This window comes from Bos taurus, chromosome 5 (genome assembly GCF_002263795.3).
Source record: "Bos taurus isolate L1 Dominette 01449 registration number 42190680 breed Hereford chromosome 5, ARS-UCD2.0, whole genome shotgun sequence".
NCBI lineage: Eukaryota > Metazoa > Chordata > Mammalia > Artiodactyla > Bovidae > Bos > Bos taurus.
In genome coordinates this window covers 115,916,648-115,934,977 of record NC_037332.1, presented here as the reverse complement: position 1 = coordinate 115,934,977, position 18,330 = coordinate 115,916,648, and the positions used below count along the sequence as shown (strand labels likewise).

Genomic DNA, 18,330 nt, shown 5'->3' with positions numbered 1-18,330 from the left:
TTGAACTCCACCACAATAGGAAGGCAGCTGCCTTAGGAGCAGAGCCAAGGTGCTGAGCCCTACAGGACTTGACAGAGCATGTCCCAGGAAGTCTCGCCATCTTAACTGTGCTTGGATTCTCCAGTTGGGAGCATCTGCTATTGTCCTTGTCTTCCATCATGCCTCCATTTCAGCTTTTCAGTTTCCATGCCTCGTGTTGGGTGACTAGAACTTATTTAACACTTGGCGTTTATTGTTAGCAAGCACTGTCTCTTTTTACATCCTATGTCCAGGCTCTTTATCAGAACTCACTCATTGGAATCCTTTCATTTACTTGGCTGTTTACCATTTTCAGCTCTTAGAAATGAGCTTAGGAATGAGCTCCATGCTAGTAAAGGCATGTGAAATTCAGGAACACTGGAGATGAAGGTTTTGTAAGGGAGGTGACTGACAGGCAGAGGGAGAGCAGTGGCAAAGAAAGCAGGCGTGGGTACTGCTGAGGGGCAGCCCACCCCGACAGACACCCTGGTCCAGGCCAAAAGGCGGTGCGCCAGGTGACTGGAAAAACCAAGGAACGTGCCTGGTCTCATGCTGGGTAAGTCAGAGTTTCTCTTTCCCCAAGCTCCCCTCGCTGTCCCACATGATTCTTGTTTTACTAACAGGAAGACCAAAGCTCAGTGAGGACATGTAACTTGTCCATGTCTCCAGTCTACTAAATGGCAGGCAAAGTTGGCCTGTATTGGCCTGTACTGGCTCAGTCGCTCAGTCATGCCCGACTCTTTGTGACCCCATGGACTGGAGCCCGCCAGGCTCCTCTGTCCATGGGATTTCCCAGACAAGGATACGGGAGCCGGTTGCGATTTCCTACACTAGTAGATCTTCCTGACTCAAGGATTGAACCCATATCTCTTGTGTTTCCTGCGCTGGCAGCTGGATTCTTTATCACTGAGCTATCTGGGAAGCCCTCACTTCAAAGGCTATGTGTACACACACACACACACACAGCTGCTCTGGGAAGCCCTCACTTCAAAGGCTATGTGTTCACAAACACACACACACACACACACACACACCCCTGCTTCAGGAAGGGTCTGGTGGATCTGGCCAGCAGGTGGTGCTAGAGTCTCCACCACACTTCAAAGGCTGTATGTACACACACACACACACACACACACCCCCACTTCAGGGTCTGGTGGGTCTGGCCAGCAGGTGGTGCTAGAGTCTCCATCACATGTATTAAATTTTCCCACGTCTCCCAGGGTTTTCATTCGCCAAATGATTAACACGGCATGTGTGGAAGGCAGGGAACGTGAAGTGTGTGTGAAGTTCTGGTATCGCCCCCACAGACATCACACCAGAGAGCAGAACACTGCTTCCTCCCCGATGGTCTCCACACCCCCAACCCCACAGAGCACCCAAGCCCTTCCTCCCTCTGGGCATTTCTGGGCCCAGCTCCTTCCAGACCATTCCATTCCCATGGCTCTTTGGCTTCATCTCCAGTACCCAGCATCAGCTTGACACTCACTACATGCTTTATATTAATACATGCGCACAAGTAAATTCGGCCCTGATTTTCCTGGTCAGTTGCAACTTCAATGATTCCACTCTGCTCTACCCCATACTTACTACAAACATCCCAGAAAGTGTAACTTACTGCCTCTGGCAAACTGCCTGTCAGATGGCTGGGGGGGGGTGGGGGGGTGGGGGGTGGCACTGAAGTCTTTGTTAGCGGGTGTGTCTGGATGGAGGAGGGGCTGCCGCCACCGCCTCTATTACAGAGCAGAGGAGGCCCAGAACCTGGGAACCACCCACTTCTGTTTCCATCTCGACCCGTGTGAGAGCACAACATGCCCCAAGTTTTCGGTTCAATGACTTTGCTCAGGACACCCCAAGTTCCACGAAAATGCAATTATTGGAAGTCACCACACGCCAGAGAAGAAAGGTCCTCAAGGCCAGCACCTTCTCCCGGGAGGTATGGCTGCTGTGGCCGCCTGAAGCTCGCAGCCATCCCCACCAGCAGTTCCTGTCGTTCTGGACACAAGCTCCAGGAACTAGCCAGGGCAGGGTTCCACCCACTCCGTCCACCAGGGTTACACCCTGGGGCCAGGAGCTGTGCCAACTAAGGCCGCCAGCCTCCCTCTGGCCCTGGCTTCTGAGAGCCCGGGTCTCGGGGTCTGCCCCACCGAGGGGGTAGAGAGGATGTTTTCGGTCCCACCCCAGGCTCAGGGACACTGAATATCCCTGCTGTGGGGAGGAGGGAACTGCGTGGTCAGGATCTTAACAGCCTGGTCAGTCCTTGGGGCCCAGACCTGTGGTTTGTGGCCCGGCCTGCTGGGTCATGCTCCAGTTACCGCCCTTCGGCCACCAGGGAAACTGGCCAGAAGGAGGCTGTTTGTGGAGAGACAGAGAGAAGGCTGAGGCCCAGCAACAGAGAGAGAGACTCAAATCTTGCCGGTCAACATCCCTGAATGTTAAACCACAGAAGTGCTGTTTCCCTGGTCCTTTCTAATACAGCACTTTTAACTTGTACAAATCGCTTTCTGAAGCTCAGATAAATTCTTAAGAGAGTTTTTGCAGAAAAGGAAAAGGGCCGTGAAACAGAAAGCTCCAGTCTGAGGAGTCCGCAGGGCTGAGAGGCTCAGCTCCGCCTCACCTGGCGCTCTGGCCTGCGTCCTGCCCACATCTACACGACGTGTCAGTGGCCCTAAGCTATCAGGGCTCCTGTGGTCCCAGAGAAACAGCCCCCCCATACGTGACAAGGCAACCAAAACGAGACCCCCACCCCCCAAGGCCTGTCAACCGAGGATTCCAGGCCCGGCCCCCACTTCCTGCGCCCAGCGCTGGGCTCCTGGCTGGCCCACGATTCCTCAACAGCCCTTCAGGAGCCGAGTTTCGTCTTCCTGTCTGAGGACTGAGCGACCCTAGACCTGGCCGGTCACAGTCAGCCCACAGGCACACAGTCAGCCATGGAGCCACAGCTGCAGTCGCTCTGAGGAACGTCTGGATTCTGAGGAGGAGAACGGGGTGGCTTGTGGCCATCTTCCTTACCACCACTCTGCGCCTAATACAGACAGTGATGGTGCTCCCTCTTTATCATCCCCCTGGGCCGGGCACCCGGAGCGTTACCATTAATCCTCAAGGCGCTGACAAGCAGGTATTGTCAGCACGTGTTACAGGGGAAAATGGGCCCCAGGGTGACCAAGACCCCAGATCACGGGACCAAGGAATAGGAGAGCCAGGCCTGGAAGGCAGGATGGGAGTCCCAGGCCTGGTTCCTTCCTCCTCCAGGCAGCCTCCCAGGCTTTGTCCTCAACCGGACACCAGGGCCACCGTCCGCCTTCCTTCCATCCATAAATACTGGCAGTAAAATGTGCCTGGGGGAACCTTACCCGCAGCCCCCCAGGCTGAACCCAGAGCGAGCCATATGGAAGCGGCTCTGCTCCCATAATCACAGTCACCCAACAGGAACCCAGAGGGTGACACCACTGCTCCCTTTTCAGCAAGAAGTTCACGGGACCTGCTGACTATAAAGGGGACCTGGAATGGACTGAATTTGGGAGGCAAACCTAAGCGAGGCTGACACCAAAGCCAGATAGCTCCAGAATGCCATAGCATCTCCATGAGGCTTGAGAACAGTGAAGGGAGCACAGCCCATCGCACCCTCAGGGCAGGGGACACAACTTTCCAGCCCCACCCGCCTCCCAGCCTCTGCTCCAGCTGCTTGGTGGCGCTCGCGAGCAGCATGTGCTCAATGGGGCCACAGTCTTCCCTGGAGGGGCTGCTTGGAGCCCCAACCCCTCCCCAACCTTGACCGTGGACGGAGCCTACTTCCTGCGCTTAATACAGACAGACAATGACGGTGCTCCCTCTTTATCATCCCCCAGGAGGCAGGGCGATGAACCCAAAGGATGGGGACAGACCACGCCCTGGAGCATCAATGCCTCAGTCAGCAGGCGTGGTTCCTTGCTGGGCACCCTATTTCCTGGCCGGAACTCCTCTGTTGCCCTTTAACGCAGGTCTACACCCCATGCCCATCCCACCCTCCACTCCCTCCCTCTCTGCCTGACTCCTCTCCGATTCATTCCGGCATCACCAACTCTAGGTACCCCTGCCTTCTGTGCCCCCCACTCCTGCCAGCGGAGAGCCCTCCTTGATGAGAGCACTCCTGCACTCTGCCCACGGCTGCTTTCGCATGGGCTCCTCCTGGGCTCAGAGCAGGGCCCAGGGGCCTTTGCGGGCCCACTGTCTGCCCAGGTGCCTGCACACAGTAGGTTCACGGTGAACACTCCCCGAACAAGTAAAGGCCCTTCCCCAGCCGCAGCACCCATCAGTGTAAGGACCGGGGAGGGGAGCCAACCGCAGCCAGTCTCGGCACACGATGCCAGCCTGCCCACCCCCTGCGTCGGAGGCGTGAAGACCCCGCGCAGGGCAGCCTCCTCCTCCCCGTTTGCCTTCATGACCGCACCTGAGTCTGAGGTCAACAGCAACCAGCCCATCTTCCAGAATCCTCTAACCCAGACACAGACAAGGGCCTCGGAGGGAGTGAGGGAGCATGGACAGACAGACAGGAGCAGCTCAGCCTCAAATCAAGGACACGATCGTTCTTCCCAGCTCAGGAGCACTCGCACTGCCTGTAAGCTGTTGTATAAGCCCCCGGCTCTCGGAATGCTGAGTGCTGGCAAACCCAGCCCTGGGGTGGCTTTTCCCTACCCACAAGAATGCCTGCCAGGGAAACAGAGAGGGTGGGGGGTGGGCGAGGCCAGAGGATAAACATCCCCGATGCTGTGAAGAACACTGGGGCCATCTGAGCATCTCCTGCTCTAGCTTTTGGCCAGAACAAGTACACGCCGGAGCCTGGGACCTTTGCTCCAGATGGCCCCGACCCTTGGCGGGAGGAGCAGGGTCAAGGTCAAGAGGCCGGGTCTCCCAGGCAGCGAGGCTGGGTGCTGGCACTGCCCAGGGCAGGCAGCATGGCTGGGTGCTGGCACTGCCCAGGGCAGGAGGGAAGGGATCCCGCGTCCACGCTCCTAAGATGGGCTCCCACTGAGGAGCTTTCCCTGAAACGATCTCTGGGGGCAAGAAAGGAGACCCACCCAACAAAACAAGAGCTGGGATCGTGTATGGCGAGACCAGAGGGTCCTCACTGCTCCCTGAGGAACGGGGTTTCTAGACACCCCAGCAAACATCGGGTAGCCTGAGAGTCAGCGAGCTTACAGTGACACATGGACACACAGCTTCAAGCTGAGAACCCAGAACCTTCTGAGCTGTTCCCACACCATCGCTGGGCGGAACAGAATGTGGTTTTCAGGTGAGGCCCACCCGGAGTCATTGCTATCTCCATCTGAGTCGGCACGCTCTGCCTCCTGTAACCCACAGAGGTGGACACTGAGGTCCAAAGAGCTGTCCCTTGACCAAGGCTCTACCCCAGGGAGCAGAGGCCAGGTTTCTGCCTGGCTCCATGTGCAGGCAGGTTAGTGAGGAGGCCCGCCGACCTTCAGCCCGTTTGAGGCCAATTTCCTTCGCTTTCTGCGACCAGTCTCGCTGGCACTTAGGCGCCTGAGAACCGGGGATCCTTGAGTTTCCCAAGACCCACGTTGGAGGACACAGCTCATGAATACCCACTTCCGACTCGTGCAGGCCGGGAGCCCAGCCCCCAGGAAGGCTGACACAGACAGACGACCGCGGGGCCCGAGGGACTTACGCGTCTGTGGAGCGGCGGTAGTTCTCGGGACACTCGAAGGCCAGGCAGCGGAAGCTGCCCTGGATGTTGAAGCAGGTCTCGTTGATGGAGCAGTTGTGGATGCCGGTCACACACTCATCGATGTCTGCAGGAGACCCCAAGGCGGCATGGTGAAGGCTGAGGCCCCCCACACCATCCCCGGCCCAGATGGGGGTGCCCAGAGTCTGGGGGATCGGGCCATCCTTGCCCTCCGTTGGCTGCTCTCCGGAGCACAGCCCTGTGCCAGCCCTTTTGTTTATAGGAGACTTATATCTAATTTACCTACTATTCATGATCCCTGGAGTGAGCATAATAACAACAGCAACCTCTAAATGATGGCCCTTGAAGTGTTTGGCAGGAAACACTTCTCATTATAATTAAATGAGGCATGTACTGGTTATTACCCTCATTTTAGGAGGAGCTCGTGGGCTTAAGTGACTGGTTTAAGGCCACACATGTGGTAAGTGGGGGAGCTGAGCTTTGAACCCAGGCAGCCAGCACCTCTCCAAGGCTCTCGAGGTGCATCAGTCTTACCTCGCGTGCCACTTCTAACGTCTGAGGAGGGAATGGGCAGAAGCCACCAGCCCCACGTTACAGATGAGGAAACTGAGGCAGAAAGGGAGTCTACGCTGTGCCCAGTTTCCAAAGTCAGTGACTGTCTGGGTTGGACCAGAACCAGGCCTGGGGCACATCAGGAGGTCACCTGGACATGGGGAGTCGTCCCCCACCCCACAGCTGTCTGGAGCAGCCAAACGGTGAGTTCAGGGGGCGCCACCATGCCAGAGGTTGCATGGGTGCGTGCTAAGTCGTTTCAGTCGGGTCTGACTCTCTGTGACCCCATGGACTGTAGCCCTCCAAGCTCCTTTGTCCATGGGGATTGTGCAGGCAAGAATACTGGAGTGGGTTGCCATGCCCTCCTCCAGGGGGTCTTCCCACCCCAGGGATCAAACCCACGTCTCTTTTATCTCTTGCACTGGCAGACAGGTTCTTTACCACTAGCGCCACCTGGGAAGCCCTGAGGCATCTGTGAAGAGGTGCCAAATCCTGACCATTGGTAGCAAAAACAGCGGTCCCCAGTCTCAAAGCCCGAGAGAGGCTCAGGAATGTGTTTTCGCTGTGTCTGGCAGGACCCCAGGCTGCGGTGAGGGCGCCTGGCCAGGTCATCTGCTCCTTCAGAAATGTGAAAACAGAGCGACTTCCATCTGGAGCTCTGGACAGCCGAGCAGTCCCTCCCAGGAAACGCCGCAGCTCCTGCCGCCTTTGATCACAGTGTGCAAACCCCCTTCATGACCAGAAAGGACATCTGCAGAACCCCGGCCCCCAGAGCCTCCAAGCCCTGTAGGAGGCTCGCTGCAGGGGCTGGACAGTCCCAGCCTCTGATCCAGCTACTGCAGCCATTGCCGAGGGTAAGGCCAGCACGCCCGTTCCGGGGTTGCTCATTCACAAATATCTCCTCAGCTCCCCTTTCAGTAACCCAAGAGACAGTGACGCAGTGACCCCTGGAGTGTTCTTAGAACTGGGAGCCGAGGATAGGATGCAGGCCACTCACCTTTCATTTAGCTGATCCCTGGGCCCCGCAGGAACCCTGGCCATAAAGGCCTTCGATACAGAGAGCTCAGGGTGGGGACACACCCTGACCAGGTCCATCCCCCTGCCAAGTGGAGACCAGCACCCGGGGACAGAGGCCTGCACCACTGGCTCACTGCTTTGCCCTTAACACCTGGCAGGGCCTGGGTATGTCGAGTGACTGAATGAGAGACTAAACAGCAGTGCTAAGCTGTGGGGTCTTCTGGGTACTGAAGGCCTGCTTCCTTGATGCTGGACGTCTTCCTTTTAAAGGCTGTCAGCCCCACTTCTGGCCCCCCGGGGGCTGCCCGGGGCAGAACAGGAGGACTCAGAACCCCCGGTGGATAAGCGTGCCCGAGCGTGGGAGACCAGGGTGCCCGTGGGGCGAGGACACACCCAGATACAGTCGTCCCCACCAAACGCACCCCACCTGTGCTGTGGCTGCGGAGCCTCAGTCCCCCCCGCCCTGCAGAGCCGCGGGACGGCCTGGGAGACCCCGGGACCCGCCCTGCTCACCTTGGCAGTTGCGACCGTTGGGGGCCAGCCGGTAGCCGGTCGGGGGGCAGCTGCACTGGAAGCTCCCAGGGATGTTGATGCAGCGGTAGGAGCAGATGTGGCCCCCCGTGGGCAGGGCGCACTCGTCGATGTCTGTGACGGCAAAGCCCACCCTCAGCACCGTGCGGACCCCTCCCGGCTGGGCTACAGCCCCCAGTGGGCTGATCTGTGACCTGGAAGTCAGCCCCGAGGGCGAGCAGGACACAGCGGGGTCTCAAAGTGCCAGGGCCGGGGCGGCCTCCGAGGCGGCCTCCGAGGCCATCCCGCCAGAAGGGCTCGCTGAGTCCCAGAGAGGGAAAAGGCCTAGCCTGGGGCCACAGAGCAAGTTCTTGTGTGAAGTTTGCAGGGTGGGGAGAGGGAGACTGGGGAACAAAGCAGAGCCAAGGGCTTCGTAATGGCACACACAGAGGTACCCTGCCGGCTCCATCCTGATGCCGATGATTATAAACGTGCCAATAACAGACACACTTTATATAATAAAAATAGGTATAACCTTACAAACAGTTGCCTTCTGAGCACCAACATTGTGCCAGGCATGTATGAAGTGCACTTGAATCATCATTTGGTTTCATCCTCCGACCACCGGGTAAGTGCAGGATGAACCCGGATGTTACAGAGGAGGGTGGCCCAGGCCCGGTGAGGGGCTTCTGAAAGGCCAGAGGCAGAGGGTCGAGCCAGGAGTGTGACTCCTCGGCCCCGCCTCCCCCACCCCCGCCCTGCTCGAGGTCCGGGCGGCACCCATGGCCATCACCTCTGTTCCACTTTATGTCACTAAAGAAAATCTGGGAGTGGGTTTCCTCCTTTACAAACCTCACTCTCAATAATGGGCAAAGTCCATCCAAACACATCTCAGAGGGAAGAAACCCAGGCCACTCGCCAGCCAGGAGGAGCGGGGAGTGGGGGACAGGAGAGAGGCGGCCTCTCCCCGCTCACCTTCGCAGGTGACCCCGTCCACGTCGCTGAGCTGGTAGCCTCGCCGGCAGTAACACTGGTAGGAGCCGTAGACGTTGGCACACTCCTGGCTGCAGGGGTTGCTGTTACACTCGTTCACGTCTGAAAGAGACAAGGTCCCGAGGCTACCGCTCAGAGCTGAGTCCCTGGTCCCTAGTCGAGTGGGTCATGACCTCTCTCCCACGTCCGTGGGCCATGACCTCCCTCGAGTTAACACACACACAGAGGCAGAGGCTACCACATGTACGGCCAGGGACCTGCTCGAGGTTTCCCTAAGGGAGAGAGGCTCCCACTCCAGCCCCTCAAGGCTGGGGGATCTGGCATCTCCCCACTCCTGCCACTGCCTGCTTCAAGCCACACCAACCCTGGGGCTCTTGCTCTGTTCTCTTTGCCTAGAACTGGGATCAGCAAACTTCCGGCCCACCACTTGTGTTTGCAAATAAAGTTTTATTGGCACACAGCCACGCTCATAGTCCACGGCTGCCTGTGCACTATAATGGCAGAGTTAAGGAGGCACAATCAAGACGTGGCTGGCAAAGCCTAAAATATTTACTGTGTGGCTTTTAGGAAAAAAAAAAAAAAAACAACTTTGCCAATCTCTGGCCCAGAAGTCCCTTCTCATTTTTGTTTACTGCTAATTCTTAGCAGGGCAGGAGGGGTGAGCAGGGGAGAATGTCCTTTAGTGCCTCAGCCCCTCTCACCCCTGCAGCACCGCCACGCCTGGCCTGGCTGTCACTTGACCCCTGTGCGCTTGGTCCCCTCTGCCCCGTGTGGTGTCTCATCACATCCCAGAGACACTTCCTGAAGGCAGGAACCATGTTCTTGCTGCACGCCTGGAGCAGGGGGTGCTTTATAACTGCTCGGCGGAATGACGCAGCAAAGCTGGCCGGGCCCTGGTTTTGGGCAAAATCATCCACTAACAGGTATGAGTATCTACTATTCGGTCATTAAGGAGTCACCACGGACAGCACAAGCCACAAATGATAATACCAATGATGCCAGCAGTCTCCATGTCACAAGCGTGGCCTCTCACATGGGGCACTGTGAAACGCTGGACAGGCTCCATCGTATTTCATCCTCATGACCCCTACTAGTGCTATTAGGTGGGTCTCACTAGCCCTGTTTTGCAGATGAGGACCCTGGGGCCCAGAAATGCTGATGACTCTCAAGACCATAACCGTGACAGAGCTGGGATCTGAACCCAGGCCCGAGGGACCCTCCCCCCAACCCCCGCCCCAGGCATGAATCTTGTTCCTTGACATTACATGTGTGTGTTGGGTCTGGTTCCTGGGGACGAGTCCCAGAACCTCAGGGGAAGCCTGGGACCCAGGAGCCCCTCACACTGTCCATCCTTCAGGGTGAGAATTACACACCGGGGTGTGTCCTGGCATATCTGTGATCATCCATCTTAATCCAGAATTATAAGACCTGCCGTGTCTGGAGGCTGGCTCTACAGGTCACCCCTGGGCACTGTACTGCAAGGAAGGGAGCTTGTGAGGGACTGCCGAGAGTGGTCAGAAGCCCTCGATCTCTGCTGACCTGCTCACCTAATTCCCGTAAAGATGTGACACCCACGGAGCACCTACTACGCGCCAGGCCCTGGGCTCTCACCTCATCTTAGTCCATCCCGTCAGAGGGAGGCAGTGTTATTCTTGGCACCAATTTGACTTGGTCGAATCCCACCAGAGACCTGACCAAATATCAGCATAAGCCCAAGACCATGACCCTTGAAATGCCTGCCTGGGAAATCTCTACGCTGCTAAAGAATTTCCTGTGTGTTCCAGCCAACGCCGGACTGCAGTCCCTGACCTCCCTTTTTCTTAGAAGCATTTACTTCAGAAAACCTGCAGCTGTTAAATCCTTCCTCTGTCCCTTTGAGATGTGTCTTCTGCAATCCAGGAGTGTCCTTCTAAGGACATGGGAACCAAGCCTTTGAAATGCAGTCAAGAAGTGGGAGCCCCCCCCACCAACTCCCACACTCTGCAGGAGGGTCAGAGCCAGGGAGCAGACACAGCTGGCCTAATTGCGCTGACCCCTGACCTCACCATCCTTCAGTGCTACTCCTTAGCAGGCCTCAGCATATAGAAAGCTTGCACTTTTTGTCCTGGTGGAGTTGAGACCAGTTTATGCCAAACTCTCTTTCCTCTATTGCAGGTGTGTAAATAAAATCTGTCTTACCACTTTAAACAAGTATCCAGCTTTTGCTTCCCTCTGGCATTGCTGTTGTTTAGTGGCTAAGACAGGCATGACTCTTGTGTCCCCATGGACGGTAGCCCGCCAGGCTCCTCTGTCCATGGGATTCTCCAGGCAAGAATACTGGGGTGGGTAGCCATACCCTTCTCCAGGGGATCTTCCTGACCCAGGAATCGAACCCACATCTCCTGAATTGGCAGGCAGATTCTTTACCACCAAACCGCCAGGGAAGCCCCCTTCTTTGGCATAAACAACCTCATTTCCCCCGTGAGGACACTGAGGCTGGTGAGGCTCAGCCAGCCCCCAGGGTCACGTGAGGACGGCGGTGGGTCAGAAGCCCTCAGATTCTGCACTCTCAGCCACATCCCACTCGTCCAGCCTCACGTGCGCACAGGCGTTATCTGCACCCGCCAGACCCAGGGGAAACCGGGAGGGCCGTCATCTCTGACAAGCACGTTTTTAGAGGCATCGCCCCTGCTGACACGTCATCTGATACGTGTTGGGGCACGAGTGAGTCGTTCCCAAGCAGGCCTGCCGGGGCAGCGGCGGGGAAGCGGGCAGCTCGGGGAAGGGAGTGGATGCAGGCCCAGCGGCCCTGATCCCTGCCCACGGCCGGCCCTCACCTTCACAGGAGCGGCCGTCGGAGGAGAGCCGGAAGCCCAGGGTGCAGCTGCAGTAGTAGGAGCCGGGCGTGTTCTCGCACTTGTGGCCGCACAGGCGCCCTGGGTACCGCCGGCACTCGTTGATGTCTGAAACGGAGGGGGCGGGCGGCTCAGGCAGAGTTCTCCCTGGACGGGGCTGCCTGTCCTCCCTGGCAGCTCACGACCTCTGTCCCCAACCTCCTCCGCCCTCCTCTCCCGGGGAAAGGTACAGTGACCAGTCCCAAATGCACGGCAAGTCAGCAGGGGCGCTGGGACCACCCTGCCTCTCTGCCCACTGGGGAAGCCTCGTGCTCCTTCCAGGACAGTGCCTCTCTGGGAAATCACAAAGACTCTGGGGCATCTGTCCAGGGGGCTGGAGTCTCGGGGCTAGCAGAGCACCTGCTCTACAGGTGGGGAGCACCCCCCAGGAGCTGCATGACTGGACCTAGAATGTGGGTCTCCCGATCCAGGTCCCTTCTCCAACACTGTCTGAACTCAGGGCTGTCAGAGGTCAGGAGCAGACCACGCGGTCACTACAGGTGCACCCCAGGCTGGTTCTCCTTCATGTCACCTGGCCAGCCGCCTCCTCAGGGATACACACACATACCCACACATGTCCTGCTGATGCCGTCGAAGTAGTACCCGGCTTTGCACTCACAGCGGAAACTTCCAGGGGAGTTCACACACAGGTGCCCCGGCCCACAGGGCTCAGAGGGGGGAGAGCACTCGTCCACATCTTGCAGAAAAGAAAGACACATTGAAAACCCTTTAGTGGGGGAGGGGGTGTGATCAGAACGGAAGGCAAGGAAGGAGCCCACAAAAACGTAACTGACAACGTGGCACCGTCTAATGCTTCAATGTGATTTCCCGGATTATGTCCTATGCGCTGGAGAGACAGCTGACCCGACGTAGCCTCTACCCTCAGGGGATTCCTGCTACTGCGAGCCAGCAGTGGCCCCAGTTAAGTAAGGCAGGAAGTGCCCAGGGATTGGGGAGATGCTGAGGAAGGAGGAGACTCCTCTGTGTGGCAGGGATCTGGGCAGGATGGGCGCAATATGCCTTTGCCTGAACCCACAGGAAGGTAGGAGCAGGTGGCAAAGGGAGCAGTGTAAGAGCAGAAGTCACACAGACAGAGACGGGCAGGGCTTGTTGGGGAGCAGCAAGACCTGTTCCATCTGGATTATAAAGTTTGTGAGGTTGGGGTCAATTCAGGAGGACCGAATTGTAAGTGGGGCTTCCCTGGTGGCTCAGATGGTAAAGAATCCGCCTGTAAAGCAGGAGATGCAGGTTCGCTCCCTGGGTGCTCTCCCTGGAGGAGAGCATGGCAACCCACTCCAGTATTCTTGCCTGGAGAATCCCATGGACAGAGGAGCCTGGCGGGCTACAGTCCATAGCGTCGCAAAGAGTCAGACATGACTGAAGTGACTGAGTACCCTCGTACACACACAAATTGCAAGCTGGAGCATCAGTCATCTGTCTGCCCCAGTGAGGAACCATCACCATAGGGAGCTCTGAGCAGGAAAGGGCAAGAGAGCTTTCATCTCAGAATGAATGGGACAGACTTGAAGGGGCAAAGATGAAGGCAGCAGGTGGGCTGGCATTCTACTGCAACCGTCCAGGCAATAGCCAGTAAAGGCCTAGGCTTGGCGATCAGCCATGGGATAGACGGACAGGTGCACACCCCTTCCTTTGGGGATCTGCTCTCTCCTTCCAGAGAAGGGAGGGTTGTGCTGGAGCAGACAGAAAAGTCCATTTCAAACGAGCTTTCGTTTTTAATACCAACCAACGCAGCGGGTTCCCTCCTCGTTGAGATGGTAGCCACGGCCACAGTTGGGCACGTTCTTCTGGCACGTGTAGGAGCCCTCTGTGTTGATGCACGTCTGCCCAACAGGGCATGGGGCACTGATACTCAAACACTCATTGATATCTACGGGGGGAAAGATAGAGATGGCAGGGTTAATCCTGTAGGGCTTTCCCAAACCCAGCACCCAGATCTCCAAAAAAGTCCCATCTCCCTCCTCTTTATGAAACCACAGACGGAGTTAAGATGATGTGCTCAGCCTGGACCGCACCGCAGCCTCCCCACTGGGTCCCAGGTCACAGCAGCACACCCCACCTTAAGCACCCCCTCTCGGGTCCATCTCCCTGCCCCTAAACCCTCAACACCTCCATCTTCCACTGCACCAAAGCCAAGGCCACCTGCCTGCAAGTCCCACACAGTGAACTGGGCTGATTTTGCCATGAGTCAGGGTTTCCAGCCCCGACAGAAGCCCTCCTCCGCGGAGCCCCCTGCAAGCCCCCTGAAAGTCTGGGCAAGCCCCTCCCCATCTTGGCCCAGGGAGAGCGGTTAGCCTCCTGCTCCCCGGCCCCCTTCTTTGAGTGATGACAGCTCCGTGGGCAGGGGGCTGGAGAGGGGCCAGTGCAGCCAAGCTGAGGCCCCCACCACGCAGACACCTCCCGTGAAAAGGGGGCAAATTTGTTTCAGGAACAAAGACTGGGGTTGGCTGCAGATAAAATCACCCCCATCCTAAGGGGCTGCTGCTGTTTGTCTGTAAACATCCTGGGATAGCAATAAAAGGGGGCAGGGATTTCAGTCCAAACCACCATGCCAAATCAAAGATCAACGCAGATTTATCTGCGAGGGCGTGAGACAGACACAAGATGGAAAGTCCCGTCCCTTGTCATGGCGCTGCCAGCCTTTCCAGTGGGGTGACAGGGCAGCCCCAGCAGCGTGGGTTCTGGCTGGTGGCACCTGCAGCTCACATCCAGGGGGACGTCTGTCTGACCTCAAGGGAGGACCCAGAATCTTCTGCTGGGGCAGAGGGCAAGGACAGTTGGCAGACCTGGACTCAAATGCCAAGAGCATACAGTGATCCGGCCAGGTGGCGACTGCAGGAGAAAGCAGGCCCACCTCCTGTCTCCTGGGCTGGTCCCAGGGCGGTAGTGTTTAAAACTACTGAGGGCTTCCCTGGGGCTCCCAGGTGGCGCTAGTGGTAAGGAACCCGCCTGCCAATCCAGGACACCTAAGAGACACGGGTTCGATCCTTGCGTTGGGAAGATCTCCTAGAGAAGGAAATGGCAACCCACTCCAGTATTCTGGAGAATTCCATGGACAGAGGAGCTTGACAGGGTCCATGGGGTCACAAAGAGTCAGACACAACAGAAGTGATTTAGGACGCACGCACACACACCTTCCGTTCAACACGAGTGTCTCTGATTTCAAAACTCAAGCTCTTTTGTCTGAATCGGAAATTGCTAAATTAGAGCCCTGGGACCCAACACCGCCTGTCGCCTGTGCTTGTAAATAAAGCTTTATTGGGACACAGCCCTGCCCACTTGTTCACATAACCATGGCTGCTTTCCAGCTGCAACCTGCAGAGCAGAGGCGTTGCGACAGAGACCACACGGCCTGCAACGCACAATTTATTATCCAGCCTTTATAGAAAAAGCTTGCCGACCCGTTTTGTCTACCCTGGGCAGTGCCCCGCCTGCTAGAGACAGGGCCCGTGACCGGACGGTTCCCCTGCCTGGCAGACCCCGTGGGCCCTGGCAGCAGTGTCTTACCAATACAGTTGCCTAGAGCATCTTGTATAAAGCCACTCTTGCACTGTAGCTTGGGTCTGCAGCGGAAGGATCCCAGAGTATTCTGACAGATAAAATCGGGGAGGCAGTTATGAATACCACTCTCACACTCGTCAATATCTGGTACATCATAAAAAAAGGAAATTGTTAGCAAGAGTCCTGCCAGAAGCATCTTATAACACTTTAAAATCACAAGAAAGCTTTTTTTTTTTTCTTTAAATGCTCATTACTCAGACTATAACCCAAAACATCCCAATAAAGAGGTCACATACAAGAGCCTTAGCCAAATGGGGCTCGTGTTGCTAAAGACTTAAAACTCTGACTATCCCCCCAAGGCTCTTATGATGCAAATTTTGTTATATAATAAATAACCCAGACATTTTCCTGGCAATAGGTGGTTTGGTTTGGTTTGGTTTTCATTTCAGGCTAAGCACATGTTAAGTTTTAGATTATAAAGCGATGATGATCTTAGTGGCAATAAACACAGTCCTTATAAACTTGTTCATTCTTCAGTCCTTGCAATATCCCAAATATTAACAATGGTGATTGTCATGACTGAACGTGTTGGCTGCCCTTCCCTTGAAGTTCATGGGCTGTCAGATGTTCAAAAGTGTATACTCAGCTGGCAGGGACCCTGGGTTCTCGTGGTGCAAGCCGCCCAGGGAGTCTGCAGGGGTGGGGAGCACCGAGCTCACCCAAAGGCCCTCGGACGTCAGGAGGGTGTGACTTGCTTTTGAGTTACCCTCATAATTCAACCAACATTTTTACACAAGTGGTTTTGTCGTTCCGAAGGGTTGGAAACCCTCAGCAGAAAAGTATGTTCTAACAGATCCTCATCAAAGGCTTATCTGCCAAATAACATCTATGATTTGGTGGGGAAAAGCCAGCAGCCAAAAATGTCATGCTTTTTACGCAGCGGAAGGGAATATGCTTTGAACTTCAAGGGAGCCTGGAATCAGATGGACAGCAGCTGTTGTGCACACACACACAAAAAAATTGGGGGGACGGGACTAGAAAGCACATGCGAGCACCTGAAATTCATCTCCAGTCTTGTTGTTATTTTAAAATTGTTTTTCAGTCTTTATTCTTAAATTGTTACAACACTGCTTCCCCTTTATGTGTTCTGGTAGTTTGGCCACAAGGCATGTAAGATATGAGCTCTCCGACCAGGTTCGGAACTCGTACCTTCTTGCACTGGAAGGCAAAGCCCCAACCATTGGAAGGCCAGCGACGGCCCTGGTCTTGTTTTTAAATGATCGTGCTTTGAGCCTTTTCAGAAACCCAAACTCTCCACTGTCATTAACTCAGCATGACGGTCAAGAAGCTAAATCTTCATGAGTGACAGGGTAGGTGGTGCCCCAGGCAAGTCACCGGGGGACACAGCATGGAGCCCCGCACCCCCCAAGCCACCTTCTCATGACATCACAGCTACTCCCGGGGTGCGGCTCTGCGACCCGGAGCCCGCCGTACCTTTGCAGTCATTGTCCTCTGTGAGCTCATAGCCAGTTCCGCAGCTGCTGTCGCGCTGGCAGCGGAAGGAGCCCGCTGTGTTGACGCAGGTTTCCCCGAGCCGGCAGCTCTGGCCGCCCGTGATGCACTCGTTGACATCTAGGAGAGACACAGGCAACGCAGGAGTAACCGGCAAGCACGCCCGATCCTGACGCTGCGTCAGAAGAAACGGACCAGGAGGCAGAGTGGGGTCAGGGCTCTGCATCCATCAAGGGCCCCAGGCCTGTGATAGTCACACTCTGTACCGGAGTGGAGCCCTGGGCGCTCCCCACCAAAGCAAAGCAAAAGCAATGGTTCCTCTCCCCGGCTGATCTATTTCAGATCTACTGCTCCTTCTGAGCATCTGCTAAGCAAGCTCCAGGCCCTGAACTGGAGTCGTGTGACCCTAGAGACCCCCTATTAGGGCTGTCGCCTCCCTCCATCTCCCCCATCTCACAGACGAGGGGCCAAGAGAGGCTGGGGATGCCACTCAGCAGATCCTGGACTCAGAGCCCAGTCAGACCCCAAGCCCGCCGCCCCCTTTTCCAGCCAGGGGTTCACACTCTCCTGGCTGAAAGCCGTGGCTGTGGAGTGCTGGAGAGCTGGTCCTGGGCCGTAGTTCACCTATGAACAGGGCCCCAAGTTGTGCGAACTGGGCCCTGCCCGGGTGTCAAGCGCAGGCAGAGGCTCTCAGAGCAGGATGACATTTACCTTCACAGGAGACGCCGTCGGGGAGCAGCTGGTACCCCACAAAGCAGGAGCAGACAACTTCCTCCCCCGTGTCCCGGCATTGCTGTTTGCAGGGCCCGCCGCCTGGAACCAGAGCAAATGTGAGCAGAGGCCCGGCGCATCCAGGGACCTCCTGGTGATTTCTCTTTGTTTGGATGGGGCCAGAAGTGCCCTCAAGGTGGACTGATGCAGAAAGGCAGGCTCCTCAGGCTGGAGCCCACTGCAGTCTTCACAGCAACCCCCTTCCCATGAGAGACCCCCAAGGTCTGGCCCTGATCTGACAGATGGAGGGGCGTGCGGGACCCCAATACCCCATTTTCACTGGCACTGCTTCAGTTCCGGCTGCTCACTCACCTGGCTCTCTGAGCATCCCTGGTACCCAACCCTCCAACCACGCTTCCCACAGGGTGGCTAGCGAGATGCTCAAAGAACTAATCTCATGGGGACAAACCTCCACCAGACAAAGATTCCACAAAATGAAGTCCGGACTGCTGCCCAGGGCCTGCACGGCCTGCCCACTTGTCCAGCCTCTTCCCCTCTCCCTGTCCCCTGCCCCTCCCCCATCCCACAGCCCACCGGGGCCCAGCTGCTGCGGGTCTTCAAGTCTCTGCTCCAGTTGCTGCAACCCCCCCACCCATGTCACTTCTCTGGCTAGTCCATCCTGGCCCACTGCAAACCAACTATCCGCCCCCCTCCTCCAGGAAGATCCCCCCTACGCCCCCCAGGGAGGATTACGGGTCTTTTTGGGGCTCTCTGTTCTCCCTTCCCCCACCCAAGGCCTCGGTGCCAAGTGTCATTGTAACAGACTGCATTATTTTGTGATTAAACTGACTCCCTAATTAAAGCCCAACCATAAGGCAAGTCACTAAATGTCCTAGGGGAGCAGACCTGCCAGTCCAGACGCGTAGGAATGTTCCATCATGAGAA

The 18,330-nt window shown here is 56.6% G+C and overlaps 1 protein-coding gene across 2 annotated transcripts in view; it reads right to left on the bottom strand.

The window, feature by feature from the left end:
- The window catches only part of FBLN1 (fibulin 1), a 79,833-nt gene that overhangs the window by 33,191 nt on the left and 28,312 nt on the right, over positions 1–18,330 (bottom strand). For both annotated transcript variants that reach the window (XM_024991686.2, NM_001098029.1), the window contains 9 exon segments: positions 17,386–17,487; positions 16,657–16,794; positions 15,169–15,306; positions 13,388–13,531; positions 12,212–12,340; positions 11,587–11,712; positions 8,753–8,872; positions 7,781–7,912; positions 5,681–5,804 (listed from right to left, as the gene is read on the bottom strand). In XM_024991686.2, the coding sequence (XP_024847454.1) occupies positions 5,681–5,804; positions 7,781–7,912; positions 8,753–8,872; positions 11,587–11,712; positions 12,212–12,340; positions 13,388–13,531; positions 15,169–15,306; positions 16,657–16,794; positions 17,386–17,487 (1,153 nt within the window).